The following is a 17,189-nucleotide window of genomic DNA, read 5'->3' on the forward strand; positions in this document are numbered from 1 at the left end:
TGCCGGGGCTGATGGGCCACCTGCTTTCCTCCAGCTGCCTAATTGCTTGTCAAATCCACTTCAGCACCATTTCTAAAGTGCTTCCTACCTTGGGCTGTCGGTTGAGCGCCCTGGCTTGGAGAGCGATTTATAACTGGGTCAGGCGTGTGTGAGTGTGGAAAATCGCCCTCTGCTCTCTCTGTGCTGTACGACTGCAGGCCACCGAGAGGCAGTGCCCAGGGCCCGCCCGCAGGAGCGACGTAGCGCAGCAGGTGAGGGGCACCTACCTGGCCCCTTCCTGCAGCCAGAGAGGCAGCCGCTGCGGAGCTCAATTTCTGCAAAGAGGACTGTGCAGCGGCAGCTGGCGGCTGCCTGCAACTGCCTCCGCTGAGCAGAGAGCCATGGGCCACTGGGGTCTGCCCTCCCTGCCTCCCAGGAGGAAGCGCATCATGTCCAGGCAGGGGCCAGCCTGGCTGCACACGTCAGCCAGAGAAGGAGCAGCTTCCTGCTGGAAAGGACCCACGTAAGAACCTTGAAACTAGGACCTGGTGCTGAGGCTTGTGTTTTCCTCCTCCCTCCCAATCCCTTTTTCCTTTCAGATATGGTTATTGAAATTGCAAGCCTGAAGGCAGGGGCCATATCAGTATTAATCTCTGTAAGGCAGTGTGGTGTAGTGGTTGGAATGCTGGACAGGGACTCCAGGAGATCTGGGTTCTAGTCCCCTCTTGGCTGTGAAGCTGACTGGGTGAGGTTGGGCATGTTTTTGACCCTCGGCCTCACCTACCTTTCAGGGTTAGTGTGATGATAAAACCAGAGGATAGTGTATTGGTTGGATTGGGACTGGGAGATTCAAATTCTAGTCCGTACTTGGCCATGAAGCTCTTTATGCTGCTTTGGGGCGGTCCCTTACTCTCGGATTAACCTCCCTCACAGGGTTGTTGTGAGGATAACGTGGAGAGGAGGGGAATTGTGTGTGCCTTTTTGAAACCATTGTAGGACAAATATTGGGCTATTAACATAATACAAAAAAGGAGGAGGAGGAAGCGAAGAGTAGCAGCAGCAAGCCACTCTGTGAACCTGTTTTTGTCCAAAGAGCAGAGTAAAATTACTGTAAAGGACTAAACAATAAAATTTCCATTCCAATATTCTCCTTTGGCTTCAGCAAATCTGATGTTTTTCGTAAGATGTGCAGGAAGACCACTTGTTGATATCTTGAATATTTTTCGGTTGATAAGGCGCTCCAGTTCCCGTTAGTCCCAGACACAATGACCAGTGATCAGACATGCTCGAAGCATAGTCCAGCAGCATCCAGACAGCTGCAGATTCTCCATTCCTTTGTTACGCGATGTGAGAGCACATTAAGAAGCATTTTAAAATATATATTAACACTGAATTCACTCTTTTACTTCTGCATTGCATTTTCTAATATAAAGTTTTTTTTAAATGGACGAACTCATTTTCTACTCAAATTAATTTCTAGTTTAAATCCATCCTATGCGTTTTGTTTTGTTTTCAGTTCTTCCCACTCTTTGGAACTCAGAGAACGAGTTCACTATTCCTGAGCAAAAACAAGGAGAAAATAATGAAGAACTAGCAAACTCTTACGAACGAAAACTAATTGAGGTAAGAATTATTTACTATATAAAAACAGAAGATTTAGATCTACCTCATTTTGAAGGCCAACATTTAATTATTTTAGGTGTTTTCTGGATTTACCTTCTGAAATAACCTTTTTCCCAATGTGGACAAGATTTAAAAATGTGCTTTAAAACTTTTTGTTCTACAATATACAAAAGAGAAATATTGTGTACGTACATAAATATAAACAATTGTGACGTGAGATATTGAGATAGTCAAGCTTTTCAAATTCTTGTTTCCATTTGACATCAAATTGGCAAAAATATCAAATTTATTGGGCTGGAGTCAGATTTGATCATACTTAGAGCAGACCTATTGAAATCAATGGGACCTTAGTTAGACAGGTGTAGTCGTTTGCATGTTTAGAGAAACATGCTGGGGAATGCTGGGAACTGTAGAGGTTTTTCTGTCTAAACATGCATAGCATTGCTGCTTAAGTGGCTAACCAAGCATGACCAAGAGACTAAACAATTCATTATATACCATTATAGCTGAGCATTTTTCAAACAGCTGTTAAGGGCATACCCACGAGGCATACCCCAATATGCCTATATTATGTACAATTTGGTGGCATTGTAAAGCAGTTTAATAGTTTTTAATAAACTGCTGGAAACATGCCAGGCACAGATCCTGGATCCCTGCAGCTGTTAAATATCTTGGATGGATCTGTGAGGAGAAACCGTAGCACCCCGGGGGTGATTGTTTTGGCAGGAGCCCAAATTAAATCTCCACATCTTGATGAACAATGATTATGGTGCCACTCTTGGCAATGTTGAAGGTGCAGACCTGTCCAGATAGGGTAAACAAATGTTTTTTATTTAAGTCAAATATTTGTGTGTTTTCTTGTAAAAACAAATATTCCGTATGCTCTGAATAATTATGAATACTTTATCTTTTCATGTATGTAGGTTCATATCTACTAGGCAGCAACAGATAACTTAGGTTTTAAAATAGATATTTATTCATACACTGTAATCTAATCTTGCTTCTGCATGTTCACATTTTCTGATGTTCACGGTGATGATGGATCATGGCAAAGAATGTGGCACAGGCAAGGGAGAACCGGAAGGGTGACCATCTGTTATATTATGTGCTGAAATGGGTTGGGTCGTCCCTGACGTTGGAGGGAGCTGTTTCTTGTGGGTTGTGTGTTTTTCAGGAATTCTTGGGAACTGCCCAGAGAACTTGGCTCTTGGACAGTGTAGAAATTAAATACCCTAGCAAGCACTGATGAATCTACAGAAAGGTGGGCAAATGGGAAGGAGCAGGCATCCTGGCAAAGGAACCCCCACAGTGGAGACCTTGTCTGCTCTTGGTGATAGTGGCAGGGGATGCGTGCAGGGGCGTGGAGAGAGCACGTGCTTTCGCTAGCAGTGCTGCAAAACAGAGTCCAAAATAGACGCTGCAGAGAAGGAGGGAACAAGGAAATAAGCACCTGTTTAGTGTGTGCGTGCATTTAGTTTCATGAGAAACCCAGAGCTTTGTGTCGGTTGTTCAAATGGGCAGACTGAACAGGGGAGAGGAAAAGCAGCTGTGCCGGGTGTGATGTTTGCAGCTTACTAGACAATGTCGGTGCTTAGGTGTCGATATCCATAAGGGATTCTTATTATTCACATTGTCTTCTTCTGGCTAGTAATGATTATTTCCTGAAATGGAGCCAGGGAACGGGGAGGGCGGCATTCACACATTGGGTGACTCTGTAAAAATGCTCTTAATTAGAGAGCAGAATTCAGCCTTCCTTGCAGTTTTCAGTTGTGTACAATTTAGGACCCTATTCATGATGTGCTTTTATTTATGGTAGAAACTCTGAAAGTTCATCAGCTTTAAAGCATACATTTAATCAGATCTGTTCTGTGAGAGCTCCCAAATGCATACTGTGATATTCGCTGGTGGAAACCTTTGGTCCCTTCTCTTTTGGTTCGAGGAACAACATTGAAGTCAAGATTATGAAGGGCCATGTGTATTAAGCCATGCAAATCCCGTGTTCTTTGGTTTGAGATTGGAGTGACTTTTTAATAATGGCTCCACTGAGTCCCACTACTCCGTACAGATCCGCCAGGCTTGAAATTATTTAATTCTTAATGTCCGTCCTGTTCACCATGCAACTGTTTGTGGGTCTCAGGATTCCAGTAACAACAAAGGAAGTTGAGCTCACCAGCAAGAAGTCTACTTACTCGTGATCTAAAATGTGACATAGAAGACGCAAAGGATGGGCCGTGGAGGAGGCAGAGGGATAAAAAGAAAGATTGTGGTAATCACATGCACTTACGCTTGGTTAAGGGCTACAGTGGGAAGCCTTTTCCAACCTGGTGCCTTCCAGATATGTTGGACTTCAGCCCCCATCACCCCTAGCCAACATGGCCAATCTCAACACAATAACCACTTCAGGTCAAGATTTGAACAAGACTTGCTTGGAACAATGGCTGGGTACAGCGAGGAATGGCCTGAAGCAGTCTCCTTAAGCAGACCAGTTGTGTCCAATTTCAGTGGCTCCACTGGGAGGTCCTAGTTTTCTTAGGTCCACGAGGAAATGATGCATGCCTACCTGCAAAGGCTGGTCAGAAGATGGGCAGGTAAGGAAATCAGGTAGAGCTTGAGCACCTTTCCTGCCTTTGATCTCTTCAAGCATTCTGCAAACCTGTTCTTAACCATCTGGGGCCCAGGCAGCAGAACTGAAAACAATAAAAAGATGGGAAATGGAGCATTGGGATGATTGTGCATGGGTGAACTGGATGGGGTCAGGAGGAAGGAAATTCAAGGTCTAGGCTGCTATCGGTTCCTCTGCTGGTGAAATGCCAGCCCTGTGGAAACTTAAGAAGCTAGTCATACAGATCCAGAGTTTGATCTTAGCTGTATTCCTGCAGGCATACATTGGAGCTTGGCTGTGAATATTTATAAATGGATGGGGCTCAGCTTCTGTCAGCAAAAAGGTTCAATTTGGCACCTGAAATGTTTGACAAATTGCTCAGCCCTCTTAAAATTCTGCTTGTCCGAAGCACTTGAGAAAATCTCTATGGGTGTGTTTTTGTGAGTGAGTGAGTAAGAGATTAATCCAAGTGTAGAATTTTGTCATCACTTTTAATGTCTCCTTATGACTCCTGGAGAAGAAGCAGCAGTGTGTAGAAGTGCTCTTTCCCCTACTGCTTTCTGCTTTCTGCTGATGCTTGCTGCATTGTCTTGTACTTATTAAACTGCTCTCTTTCTTGAGCTGGGCCTAGGGCTTCGTTGCATCCCCCTAGTTTCTTCTTGTCTTGTTTCTATTCCTCCCTGTTTCCTCACAGTCTATTAAGATTGTACGGTCATTAGAAAGAGAGACCTGTTTATGTTGCTTGTACACTCCTGATGGAGCAGTATCAAATAACGTTGATCATGCAAATTGTTAATAGTATAAGAACCCCTTGGGGCCTGTATTGGCTGTGCTCCACAAGAGTCCAAGGCAGGTTGTGAGGGGTCAGGACCATGGACAGCTCACTGTAGGGCTCGTTCCAGACAGGCACCTGATACGAGACAAATGCCAAACAGAGATGTTGTTTCACGAGGGTACTGTGACTCCCAGTTGCCCTGCAGTCAGGTGGCTGTTCCAAGTTCCACCCCTTCCGAGAAATTGCTTGAAGTTAAGGGCTGGGGGCTGCTCTGTAGGCCCTGGTTCCGGTTGGATGGGGATTTCCTGCTGACCCTGGAAGTGGCGTGGCAGTAGGAGGGGTGTCTCTGGGTACTCCTGGTGGTTCTGGGGTTGGTTTTGTGTTGGAGGAGTGAGGCGGTGAGGCTCCAGGCATAGGAGTTGGAGCCACCTCTGATTTCTGAATGTTCCTTTTGGTGGAAGTCTGTGATTAGGTGGCGCAAGTAGAGGCTTGCTGATGGGATGGCTCCTGGACCCATGTTTCCCCATCCGCCACGTCACGTCACATGGAAAGATCTCCTTTTCAGGTTGTAGGGGGCCCATCTCCTGGGCCATGATGGCAGCACATGCCTGCCATCACAACTGGATAGGAGTGGCTACATACTGAATTTGGTTGTGAGTTGTGATTTGAGCATGTGGCAAAGACCGGTAGTCCTATGCAAGTCTGGGCCTATGTAGACCTGTGCAAGTGAATTGCTTGTCAAATTATCATCCAACCCTGTACATCTTTACTCAGAAGTAACCCAGACTAACTTCACTTGACTCCCAGATAACTTGACACAAGCCTTGGAAGTCTTAGTGAGCTAATTGTTATGTCAATGATGTACTTCATATTCTGTGTATAAGATTACGTAAACTATTAGGAAGCATTTGTACCATCTTCTGAAGGTACTATGAAACTTAAGAGATACCCTCAGACATGGCTGGCAACTCCCCACCTGCATTAAATCTTTGAAGATTATGGTTTGGGAAATTACCTTAACTAGTCCAACAAACTATCTGTCCGTGGGTGCATTCCCATGGAATGGGAATACAAGGTAGGTTTGCTTGACCTGATGCAAACTAACGCATCTGGAAGGAGACTCCCCTAATTCCCCCAAGTGTTCCTTGGAGGGCACCAGGTTGGGGAGGACTGGGAAAGAGGTTTCTTGATGAGGGTGGTGGTGATGATGCCTGCGACCTGCTTCCCTCTCCTTGGGTCCTGCTTGCGCCTCCCGCAGCTCGCGCCGATCCAGGGGCGTGGGCACCTGGGGACCCCGTGTTAGTGCACCTGAGCACCATGCACGCCTCCCTGGGCCAACTCGTCGGACGAATTAGTTATAGATGAGATTATCACCATGACAGCCCATAATGGCTCCATGGTTTCTTTCCTAAGATCTCTTCATAGGCAGAATTTCTTTTGGTCACGAACTGCAAGCACTTATTTGCTGACTCCACCGAGAGGGTGTGTAATGAGTGGCCTTTCCAACGCACAGCCCATCCCCACCCTCCCAACTGAGTGTCCCCTCGTAAATCCTATCTGGGTCTGTGTTTTAGTATTCATTCGTTCTGTCCAGGCTGGTGGACAAACTCATTGCGAACACATAATGCAGGTGTAGGAGAGCTCTTGGAAGCAATCCCATGAGGCTCAGAGGGGAATGTGAGGAATTGTGCAAGATGCTGCATTTGGCGATGAAGTTATATCAAGAAGCATGGCCTATCTTGCCCCTCTTTTTGGCGCATTGGCTTCCTTTTCATGGTAAATTCTTTGTGCAAGTTTTTATAAGTGCGTTAGTGGGGATGTGAAGCTATACTGGTGTTGTCATGGGGACAGATTCCCAGCTGTGCAGCAGGCTTTTTGTGGGTTGGGTGCCATCGGTGGGGTTGTCTACACCCTTCCGTGCCCTTGCTGCACCCCTCTGTACTGGGCGAGGCATGGAGAAAGGGACTCACTGGGGCTGGGAGAGCAATTTCTGGCAGCAGCTGGACTCCTAGCTTTGCAGAGTGTGCGTTGGATGAAGTCAGCCAACCAGCCAGTCACCTGAGTCCTTTGCCACCCGCCCACACCTCTGCTGTTCTCTGTGATTGGAGGTACGAGCAGGGATTTTTCCAGCGGGCAGGCCGTGGAAGCTGCCCCTTCTCATGAAGTAGCCCGAGGAGGCAGCCTGTGGACCAGAGATTCAGCATCCCTGGACTATCACATCTGGGCCTGCGGCTTCTGAATAAAAGCAGCTGGTCGTGACTCCAGCATTCCAGAAACTCTTCGCGCTTGGGCTGCAGGCACAGACAAATGCGTGGGTGTGCGGGGCTCTGGCTCAGAAGAGGCTGGGCAGTGGCCGTGCGCATTTGCTGGGATGCCGCTGTGCACCGCTCAGAATGTTTATATTTCCTCCGTCCTCCCCGCCCCTCTCCAATTCTATATATGTTATTGCAGAGCGCTTTATAATTAACAGCACAAAAATATCTGATCCACAGCTGTCACGCCTGAAACATGGTGGCGCGTCGAACAATAGATAAAATCATTGTGAAGTGTGTTAATCATAATGATATAGGGAAGGCCAATAAATTATTCTGATCCAATCATGAGTTTTGCATAAACCATTTCAAGGGTGGAACGTCCAATACCATGTAATTATATCAGGAAGTGTGTGTGTGTGTGTGTGTGTGTGTGTGTGTGTGTGTGTGAGAGAGAGAGAGAGAGAGAGAGAGAGAGAGAGAGAGTTGGAATTCAGTAGACAATCAATAGCATCATGTTTCTCTAAAAAGTCAAGTTCAAGCAAGCACCAGCTGTCTGTGGAAGAAAGGAAAGCATAATACCAATAATGAACACTAACAGGAATCTGTAATTCACTTGCTTCTCGCTTTAAAAGAAGCTTCTCCTATAGGCTCACTTCTCCTATAAAAGAAGCTACAAAGGTTGTGGAGGAAAATTCAAACTCGAAGAGGTGGGGCCAGAATCTGAAGCTCAAATGCTGATTCTGGTATACCCAGAGATTAAACCAAGCAGTTGCTGAGAATTGGACAGTTTCAAATTCTGTGGGAAAATTTAGTGAGCATCCTAATGTGGAGAGGGAGGGAGCTAATCTCATTCACCTGAAGATATGGTATCAAGTTAACGGGTCAGACCTGTTGAGAAGCTTCAGGTGTGATTGTCCCCTAAGCAGGTGTCACAAGCCAAGGCTCCTGTTCTGCACAAAATACTCTTTATTGCTTCTGCATACAAATCTTCCAGGATCTGTGAGCATTCAGAAAGCAGTTTGTTGACTCCAACCTGATGACTACTTTCTGAAACTCTCCTTATGAATGCGCTTGTGCCTCAGCCCCTCAGAAGGGACTCTGCGTGTTCTTGCGTTTGCTTTCGCAGTGACTGGGGTTCACCTTTCTGTGTTTATCATACATGGGCCATTTATAGCCAGAGCTCTTCAGTCCTGTAGCTCCTTCTTACTTCTTCCTGTGCAACATTGAAATGTAAAAGCTTATGTAGAAGCTTGTTGGTTGGAAGAGCGCACCCAGCAGAAACAGGCTTGAACTTGTGCAGGAGGCAACCTGAAGACCCTCCCTTCTCCATACCAACCTGCCAGCTCTTCAACCTCCAAGAGAAGCTCTTGCTTTGGCTTCTGTCCAGGGCAGAGGCTTGGTTGATGGTGATAAGAGAGAGAACCTTTTCAATGACTGCACCCACCAATAGCGTGGAATACTTTGCCCTGTGAGGTGCAGGTAACCCATTCCCTGGATGTCTTGAACCAGTTGACCTGGGTTCCAGCAGGCCGCTGAGATTCCCTTTGTTTGTTTAAAGGAGGTTTTATCCATGGTCTCTATCTTCTGTATCCCCTTTATCTCTGCATTTCCTTTACTAAATAGAAAGTGTGATTGTAAATTGTATTGCAGTTTTAAGTTGTGAGCTGCATTGACACGGGGGTACCAGAAGAACAAGAGGGACATTTATATTTAAATAAGAAGTATAATATTTGTTATCTCTGTACTAAGTGATGGACAAGAGGCCCCAGCAGGGAGCCTGTCTGAGAGCTTTGCTCAATTTACTGAGGGCTTGGAGCCAGTATGGTATGTTGGTTAAATGTGTTGGACTAGGACTCCGGTGATCTGGGTTCTACTCTCTGCTCAGCTGTGACTTGCCTTTGGGCCAGACCTTCAACTCAACCTAACTCACAGGGTTGCTTTTGTAAGGATAAAATGGAGAGGACAAGAACGTTGAAGTCACCTTGAGTTCTTTGCAAGTGGAAGAAAGGTAGGTTATACATTAAATGGACGAAGAAGAAATTTTAATGCAACCTTCTCCAGCCTGATGTGCTGGATTGCAATTCCCATTATTCTCAAAATTGTGCTGGCTGGGAATTGTGGAAGTTTCCATCTAACACACCTGATGGGGTGACAGGTTGGGTACATCTTTGATAACAGCTTGGCTTAATTGGATTACATGTCCAGAATCCTACCTAGCTTCTGGTCTTTGTATATTACCCAAACATCTGCTAATGCCTGAAACCCATTCAGAGAGGGGGAATTTTAGCTTTGCCCTTCAGAACATTCTGGCTGGCTGGTGCTTATAAGCAGGGATGAGTAATCCTTTCTCTCCCTTAGAACTCTTTCAGTTCAGAAGGTCGCTCTGTGTCATGTTGGCTGCATGTACTATTTAATATACAATAAACTATCATTGCCTTTTAAAATTGCGGACATAAGGCGAGCTCTAAAGGCCTTCACAAAGGCAGTGCATAGATTAAATTGAAAAGTACCTTGACCCCCCCCCCCACTCAACACCTCATCTCTTTGTATTTGATAATTGAAAAGCAGTGTTCTTCATGGTTGAGCAGGCTGGTCTCATCCTTCTACATCAGAGCCTGGAGCGCCCTACATAATTTCTGCTCTGTGTCTGGCAGCTGTGATTCCTTATGAGGCTGCTCCCAGTAAACACGCCATTGCCTGTAGGTTTCCATGAATTCTAAGGTCTGGGTCACTATGAGTCCCCATAGGTGTTACCATATTTGTTGACTGAGATGACCATCCTGCTCACCCGTTTCTTTGGAAGGAAGCATGGCAGCCAAGAATTAAGCGTTCTGATGCCAGTGGGTATCCATATTACCGTATCCGTTCACTGGGGTGGCCGTGTTTTCCTCCTCATGAGCATGGCAACTGGGACTTAAATTGGTCGGAAAGAGGCTGAGTGGAAGGTGCTGGCAATGGTAGGATGTCAGGAATGGTTTCTTCTCAGGTTCAGTCTTGGAAAGCAGGCCTACCTGGGGGCACTTGAACCTTTCCTGTTTTCTTTAGCTCCAGTCTTCCAGCAAACCCTGTAAAAAGAAAAGAGAAGAGGTTGTGAATCAACAGTCTCTTCAGGGTGCTTTGGTTTTGCTTCCAGCCTTCTATCCTGCTCCTGTGCCTGTTTGTCTCGGACTTTCCCTCTCATTCAGGTGAGCTGCCCACGTTGTTGTAACCCTCAAGCTTTCCAGTAAGAGATTCTGATGGGGATGGCGCATAACTTAGCCTCCCAGAGATCTGAGGCTTCAAACTGGCTGTGGGCTCTTTAACAGTCCAGTCAGTTTCTCCAGGATCGTTGGGACTGACTGTACTACAGGTCTTAGTGCGTATAAAGCTTCCATTGAGACAACATGCTCTTGTCCTGGTAGAAGAGAGTCCTGTTGGAAGGATCCACTTGGTGCTCTCCAAGGTCCTGCTTTCTTCCTACCTGATATTGCTGCCACCTTCCCCGGTGAGCCTCAAGACATCACAGTGACATCCTGGTTTTGTCTTGCTCACTGATTATAGTGGAAGAGGTCTCATGGTTATCTGGACACCCCTTGAGGAGCAAGTTGGTCAGGTTTCCAAATGGGATTTCACTTTTCCACACACATTTTTGCTGTTCGCATCTCATCTTCATGGCTTATATAGCTGGAAGCCATTTTTCATCTCAATGACATATCCTCTTCGGTGCCAAATACTAATTTTATTGCTCCATAGAGCATCTCTTGTTCCACTCCTCTCCCTTTTTTGAAGAACAAGTAAGTTGCAACAAGCAGGCTCTTTCATTGTGTTACCAATCTCTTTATGATTAGCACAGTGTGCTTTGTCCCCTTGTGGCTTCTAAACAGGAGCCAACTTTTGGAACAATCTTGGCAGGGACATGCACAACTCTGGAACATGATTCTCCCAAGGGTCTCTGTTTCAGTTTCTCTTGCCTGGATGCTCATGCTGATGTTGATGGCCAAGACTGTTTCTGCCAGAATCTACCAGCTGCTAAGCTGTTCTGTCCCCTGTGTGTCACTCCGAGCGTTCTTTTTGGGATTTGCCTGTTTGAAGTTAATGGTGGTTGCTCCAAAATAATAATAATAAGAATTATTGTCATTATTGCTAGTGATAATAATAAATTACTCTTCTGTACTATAAGTGAGAGGGACACTTTTGGATGGGGATAATGGTGAAGGAAGATGCTCTTTCCTTTAAACTGAGAAGTGAGACTCCTTTTATTATTTGAAGATGTTCATTTTGTGATCATCATTGGGAAGGGCGGACTTTTGAAACTAGATCTTCTCTCACCTAAAAGTATGAAGAACAAGCTCATGTACTTCTCTATGATGTTAGTGTGTCAAGAGAGGGTGATCCTTCTTGTGACTTTATAGCTCATCCTATAGATACGGATACACTTCCTTGGCACCCAGAGTGCCCTGCAGTTATGGGAATGATGCCATTGTCAAGAGGGGCATCCCTGTGTCTATGGCAACCCAATTATGTAAGGCAGAGTTGCAGGACCTCAGGCCTGGGACCAAATCCAGCCTGCTCAGAAGCCCAGTCTGGCCCTTTGGGGGTCCCCAGAAGACAATGTTTATCTTCCCTGTCCCAGCTCGTTTGCTCCTCACCACTGATTTCTGGGTGGCTTTTTGGCTTTTGTGCTGTTGCAAGTATCGGAAGAGACTGAAACCCCTCTTCCGATACTTGCAACAAGAGCTTTCACCTAAAACACACTGGCATTTTTTTAATATTTTGGTCAAGCCACTCTTACTTTCAGCCCATCCACTGCTGTCCTTGGTCCCTCCCTCCCAGCCCACCTCGTCCAGCATTCTCTTCACAACGGGGTGCGCCAGCTGCCCGGAGGAACCCGCAGACACCCTGCTGCAAGGCTCGTGCTGAGCGGATGCCTTGCCGACGTGGTGACCGGCCGCGTGGCGAGCGATTTGTCTTCGTGGTGCATCCTCTGGGACATGCCGGGAGCTGCAGGCCCTTTTCTGTCTGCGCTCTCAGAGGCTGTTGTGATCATGCCGAATCAACAAGTACCGTGAATGGTCTGTCCATGAATCGTAAAACATCCAGCCTGACAAGAGGACAGAATGAAAACCTCACTCTACATACACAGTGGCGATTATCTATCGACAGAGTGCAAACTGCGGGGGCCAAAAGGGCCAGCAGCCATCCCTTCCTGTAGCTAAAGCCGCAGCGGATGTTGCCAGGTCTGAAACAAGCTGCTCTTGCAGCAACATGGAGGCTGGCTCCTGCATCTCGTGTCCGGTGACCACTGGGAGCACAGGCAGCCCAGATCAGCCCTAGTCCTTGCTCTGCTGGAGGCTCCAGAAGCATCTTTCTCATCATCTGTCTGCTTCTTTCCGGGAGGGGGGGGGTGCCAGCCCTCAACCCCAGGACTGCCTCCATGCCAGCAGGATACGTATGACTCACCTCTTCACTTCCCCTTGTGGGGCTATTTCTTGATACATCAGGCATGTGTGTGTTTAACAGTGTTAGTCATACTGATCAAGCCAAAAAAAAATTCTGAAGAAACCTTATATAGTCTGTTATTTTCAATTGACATAATTCAAAAATAGGTTCCAGGTGCTCTTCTTCCATTGAATGGGTAGCCTTCCAGACAGACAGCAGAACACAGACACCTGTGTGGTATTTAGATTTTGTTTATTCTGTTTAAAAGAAGGCACGTTCATGCATGTAACACACTTGGGATCGGCAAAAATGAAGGTGTGCCTTGTTCTTTAAGTATGTGTCTTACAGGTTTACAGACACTTGTGCATTCATGCACACACATACATATGTATATAGGTTTGTAAATACATGTGTGAAGGGCAGGTCACAAAAGCTTTAAATAAACGTTTCTATGTGTGCAGGCATTGTGTGTGTGTACAGGCGCATGTACAGGGGTATGTGTATCATGCATGCATGGCTCTCGATTTCAGAACCAGGAATAATGCCCCATTTACTGGAGTTCCGTCATGAAGCAGATGACATTAAATTCTTCGGAAAGATGTAGTCTGACACCCTGCTGAGTTGATTGGGAACCAATTGTTTGGGGAGGTGGTGAGCTCCCACACCAGAGGAGTTCAAGATGCTGCTGGGCAGCCATCTGAGAGGGATGTTTTAACTGGGGGTCCTGTACTGCTCGTCTCCTGTTCAGATGAATGTGGAGTTGTTGTGTCTGGATGCAGGCAAGATGTGTGGTGTGGAAGCCCCTGTGTTCTGCATGCTCCACGGAAGGGCAAATAGGTCGTGCTTCTGGTGCAACTTCCACTAGAAGTGCAGGATTGCTTTCCATTTCGTTTGTGCCCACCTCACTGTTTTCTCCCTTCTCTCTGCTGCTGTAAATAAAGTACCTTTTTTATTTTATAATGCAGAAATTTTATTTTATAATGCAGCCTGGGGGCCACAACCACTCATTGCCCACTTCTGGCAAACCTTTTAACAGGGTATCTTTGTTTTCACCTCCCAGGACTCCCAAGTCAAATCACTGAGTTAGAAGTGGCTTGCTTGCCGATGAGGATCTATGAATCATCTTCTTTCTGTCTTTTCATGACTTAATGTAATGGTTTTAAAAAATATATTACTGAACCATTATCTTCTTAGCTGCATTTTAAACCTTGTATTTAAAAGACTGAGTCATTAGCCAAATGTGCTAATACATTTTGTTCAGAAAATATATAACAACTTTCTTTTACTTTACTTAATTTTTCTTAAAGAGAAACTATTCTTTAGCTTGATCTTGATACACGCAGTAGAAATGCATTAAAATAAATCTTCTTCCTTCCCTTTCCTCTCTTCGTTGGACTATCTCTTTAGCCATGATGAATACATTTGAAAAATAAACAACAATATTAGCAACAGTACATTTCATTTCTATTCCATCCACTGGTCAAAGCTCCCTGGGCAGTTTGCAGCAGTTCATAAGATAGCATATCATTTTTCCAAAATACAAACATTTAGAAACAAAAAGTGAAAACAGCTAAGTCAACATGAAGGGGAACCCTCTAAAAACCCAACTGCTTGCTGCCCAAGGTCAGGTGGGATTCCTCAAGGCCCCACAAGCTCCTGTCTCATGGAGCCTTCAGCTTTCCCAGTGCTCATTGCTGCCGGACACTCTGCATTGCTGGTGTACACGGTGACACTGCTCCCAAAAGTCAACCCATAGGCTGGCCTGTATTGGAGGGCTCTACCAGAAGAATGGCCGGGAGGTTATTAAGGCTTCCAGGTATTGTAATGGAAAGTTCCCAGTGTCCAAAAGCCAGGATAGTTTTTCTTCGTGGCCTCTGTGCATCACACACGTGGACTCTGCCCATTCTCGGGAAGGCGTCCGTCGGCTGTTCCGTCCATGGCTGGGTGAGTGATCAAGGCCTGCTGGGTGAGGAAGGTGGCTGAGAAAGCCAGGAAGGTGGCGGAAGTGCAGAAGGTCAAGCACAAGAAGGGCCTGGGCATCATCCTGCAGTGGTGCTGTCTGCACCTGTGCCAGCACTGGTCTTGGCGACACTGCAAACCCTTCCAGCAATGGAACCAGTGGGAACACAGTCCACTTCTGAAGGGGAGACCTGGGACTCGCCCTGCCGTACTCTTCAGCTGTGTCGTCTTCGGGGGTGTTCTCCCCGCACTGGGAGCAACTCACTGCCGTGTTGCCAATGGGCACAGCAGCTGATCCTTTGCCAGCTTGGACCACTGGCTACTCACCCACGCCAGCCTGTACCTCCAGTGCAGCTCAGTCCAGAAGTGCCTGGCCCTCCTGCCCTTGGTCTTGGGAAAATGGCAGGAGCCCCTCCTAGGTACACCGAGGGAAGGGACTTAACGTCAGTTCCAGCTTGAAAATCTTCCCAGCAATGTGCCCCGCACAGACAGGGAGCCCATCTGCGTGAGTGCACAGGCAGCTACTTGAAGAACAACAGTTGCGGGTGAGCAGCCTTACTCTTTTGGAAGCCTCTGCTTGTTAGGAAGATCCCCAGAGAGAATTGCCTCAAAGCTGGCCTCCCCAGTTATTCCATAGATAAGAGCTGTTTTCACTGTGAGAACAAAACTGTTTGCCTTTCTGAAGTAACTTTGCACTATCTGTCTGCCAAAGAGTGAGGATTACATCCTGTATACATACTGATGGAGGAAATGTATAAAATCCGTGGCAAGAGGCATGGCTTTGTGTTCTTAGTCTGGGGAAGAAGAGTTAATCCATCACTTATTGAGGCAACTTTGGGGACCCTTGGAGGAGCATCCCCTGGCCTGCTCAATCAATATAGTCACAGAGAAGGGGAATATACACTTTCTCTGGCTTGTTAGTTAATATTCTCCTTCCATTTTCACCACTGTGATCAATAAACTGCATGTCATCTTTAACACAAGCAGTTTCATTTCTTCCGAAGTCGCCTCAAGTCTAATGTGAGGAGCCTTGGCCCCTGCTGGTAAAACACAGCCTGCCTGTGGGAATTAAATAACTAAGTTAATAAATCACAGGGTATTTTACTCTTGATGGAAGTCCTCAGCTGTCTTTTGCTGAACTCAAATTAGCACCTCTGTTGTGGATTTTTTCCCCTGTGTGAAGCAGACTTGCTAGTTTATGGAATCTGCAGGTTTATCCAGATATTTCAAAATAAGGAGATCCCAAAAGTTAATTACTTTTGTATGAATATATATCCTTAGGAACAAAAATTCTGCATGCTTTTATTGAATACTTCCGATTGTCTTTCTCCTTTATAAAACAAAACAGAATGTAATTGGGTTGTTCATTGTGTTATCTTTTTATTTTAAATGTAGAGGTAAAAGCAACTGGCAGGGAGCAAATTAGCACTTGAAAGTGTGTGAAGAGAATTTATTGATAGTTGGAGGGGGAAATGGATGCCAGCAGGGAATTTTTAGTAATTACAGAGTAAAGAATTTTAACTAGAGTTACGATAATTCATTTGGCTGCTTGTGAATGATAATTACTACAATAGCATGAAATCAGGTAAATGAAGTTGTACAACACGGCAGGCAACTTTAGAGCCGCCGGCATGGCTATTTTTTCTTAAGTGAAGAAGTAAAATTTGGAAGTTAACCTGAATATTTATGTTTTGCGCTTAGCCCTAGAAGTGTTGCATGTTCCATTTCTCATTGTCGTCCTGTGGCAATGTCTCCTGTTCCAGATTTCTCCTAATTAGTCACACAAGAAGACTAAGTTTTTAAGATATTTGCTGTAACATTGTATAAGTATATTATTTGCTGTGTGTCAAAGCCTCAGAATCATTAGCAGATGAATAAAATACTACTCTTTTCTTTAGTTTTTCTCTTTTCCTAAATCCCTTTGTTCCATTATTCCTGTGGGTCGCACACAGATTCCACATGCATTCTGCATAAATGGACAACAGAGGAATAGAAACAGGACTATCTCCTTTCTTATTTTAAACTTGTCATTTGCTCAAGCATATGAAAATACGTTTCAAAGCAGCCTTTTCCAATCATGGGGTACCAGATGTTCTCAGTGTTCATGATCCACATGTGTTACTATTCCCATCATCCCAGACAGTGTACTGAATTGTTATAGATGATGGGGATTTTAGTCCAGCAACATCTGGGGATAGCAGCTGGGAAAAGACCTTTTTAAAGTGTGTGAACAATGCTGACATTTCACATGCAGCCCCCAGGACCTCCTTGGGTTTGATTGGACAGTTTGGTCCCCCACTCAGAAATGGTTCAGTGTGTTCCAGTGAGTTTTCGCTGTTATTAACTGAAAAGCCAAACGCTTTCTATTTGAATAATACGTTAATCAGGTGTTAGTTCTCAGAGTTTAATAGAAATGTACTATGTTGGATTATAAAGGACCCCTGTGGAGCATGTGGTTTCTGTCAAATTTTAATGGGGTTTTAAGATTGCCTGATCAAAATGCATTCTCTTAATAGGATGTTTGTCTTTCCTTGAGATGTAGAGGTTCCTGATAACAGCTTTGGGAATTGAGATGGCT

General features: G+C 45.5%; 1 protein-coding gene across 6 annotated transcripts in view; it reads left to right on the forward strand.

The window, feature by feature from the left end:
* The window catches only part of SNX29 (sorting nexin 29), a 191,935-nt gene that overhangs the window by 56,205 nt on the left and 118,541 nt on the right, over nucleotides 1–17,189 (forward strand). For all 6 annotated transcript variants that reach the window (XM_044433143.1, XM_044433144.1, XM_044433147.1 and 3 more), the window contains exon 15: nucleotides 1,496–1,602. In XM_044433143.1, the coding sequence (XP_044289078.1) occupies nucleotides 1,496–1,602 (107 nt within the window). The remainder of the gene's footprint in view (nucleotides 1–1,495; nucleotides 1,603–17,189) is intronic.

This window comes from Varanus komodoensis, unplaced genomic scaffold (genome assembly GCF_004798865.1).
Source record: "Varanus komodoensis strain SLA01 unplaced genomic scaffold, ASM479886v1 scaffold26, whole genome shotgun sequence".
Taxonomy (NCBI): domain Eukaryota; kingdom Metazoa; phylum Chordata; class Lepidosauria; order Squamata; family Varanidae; genus Varanus; species Varanus komodoensis.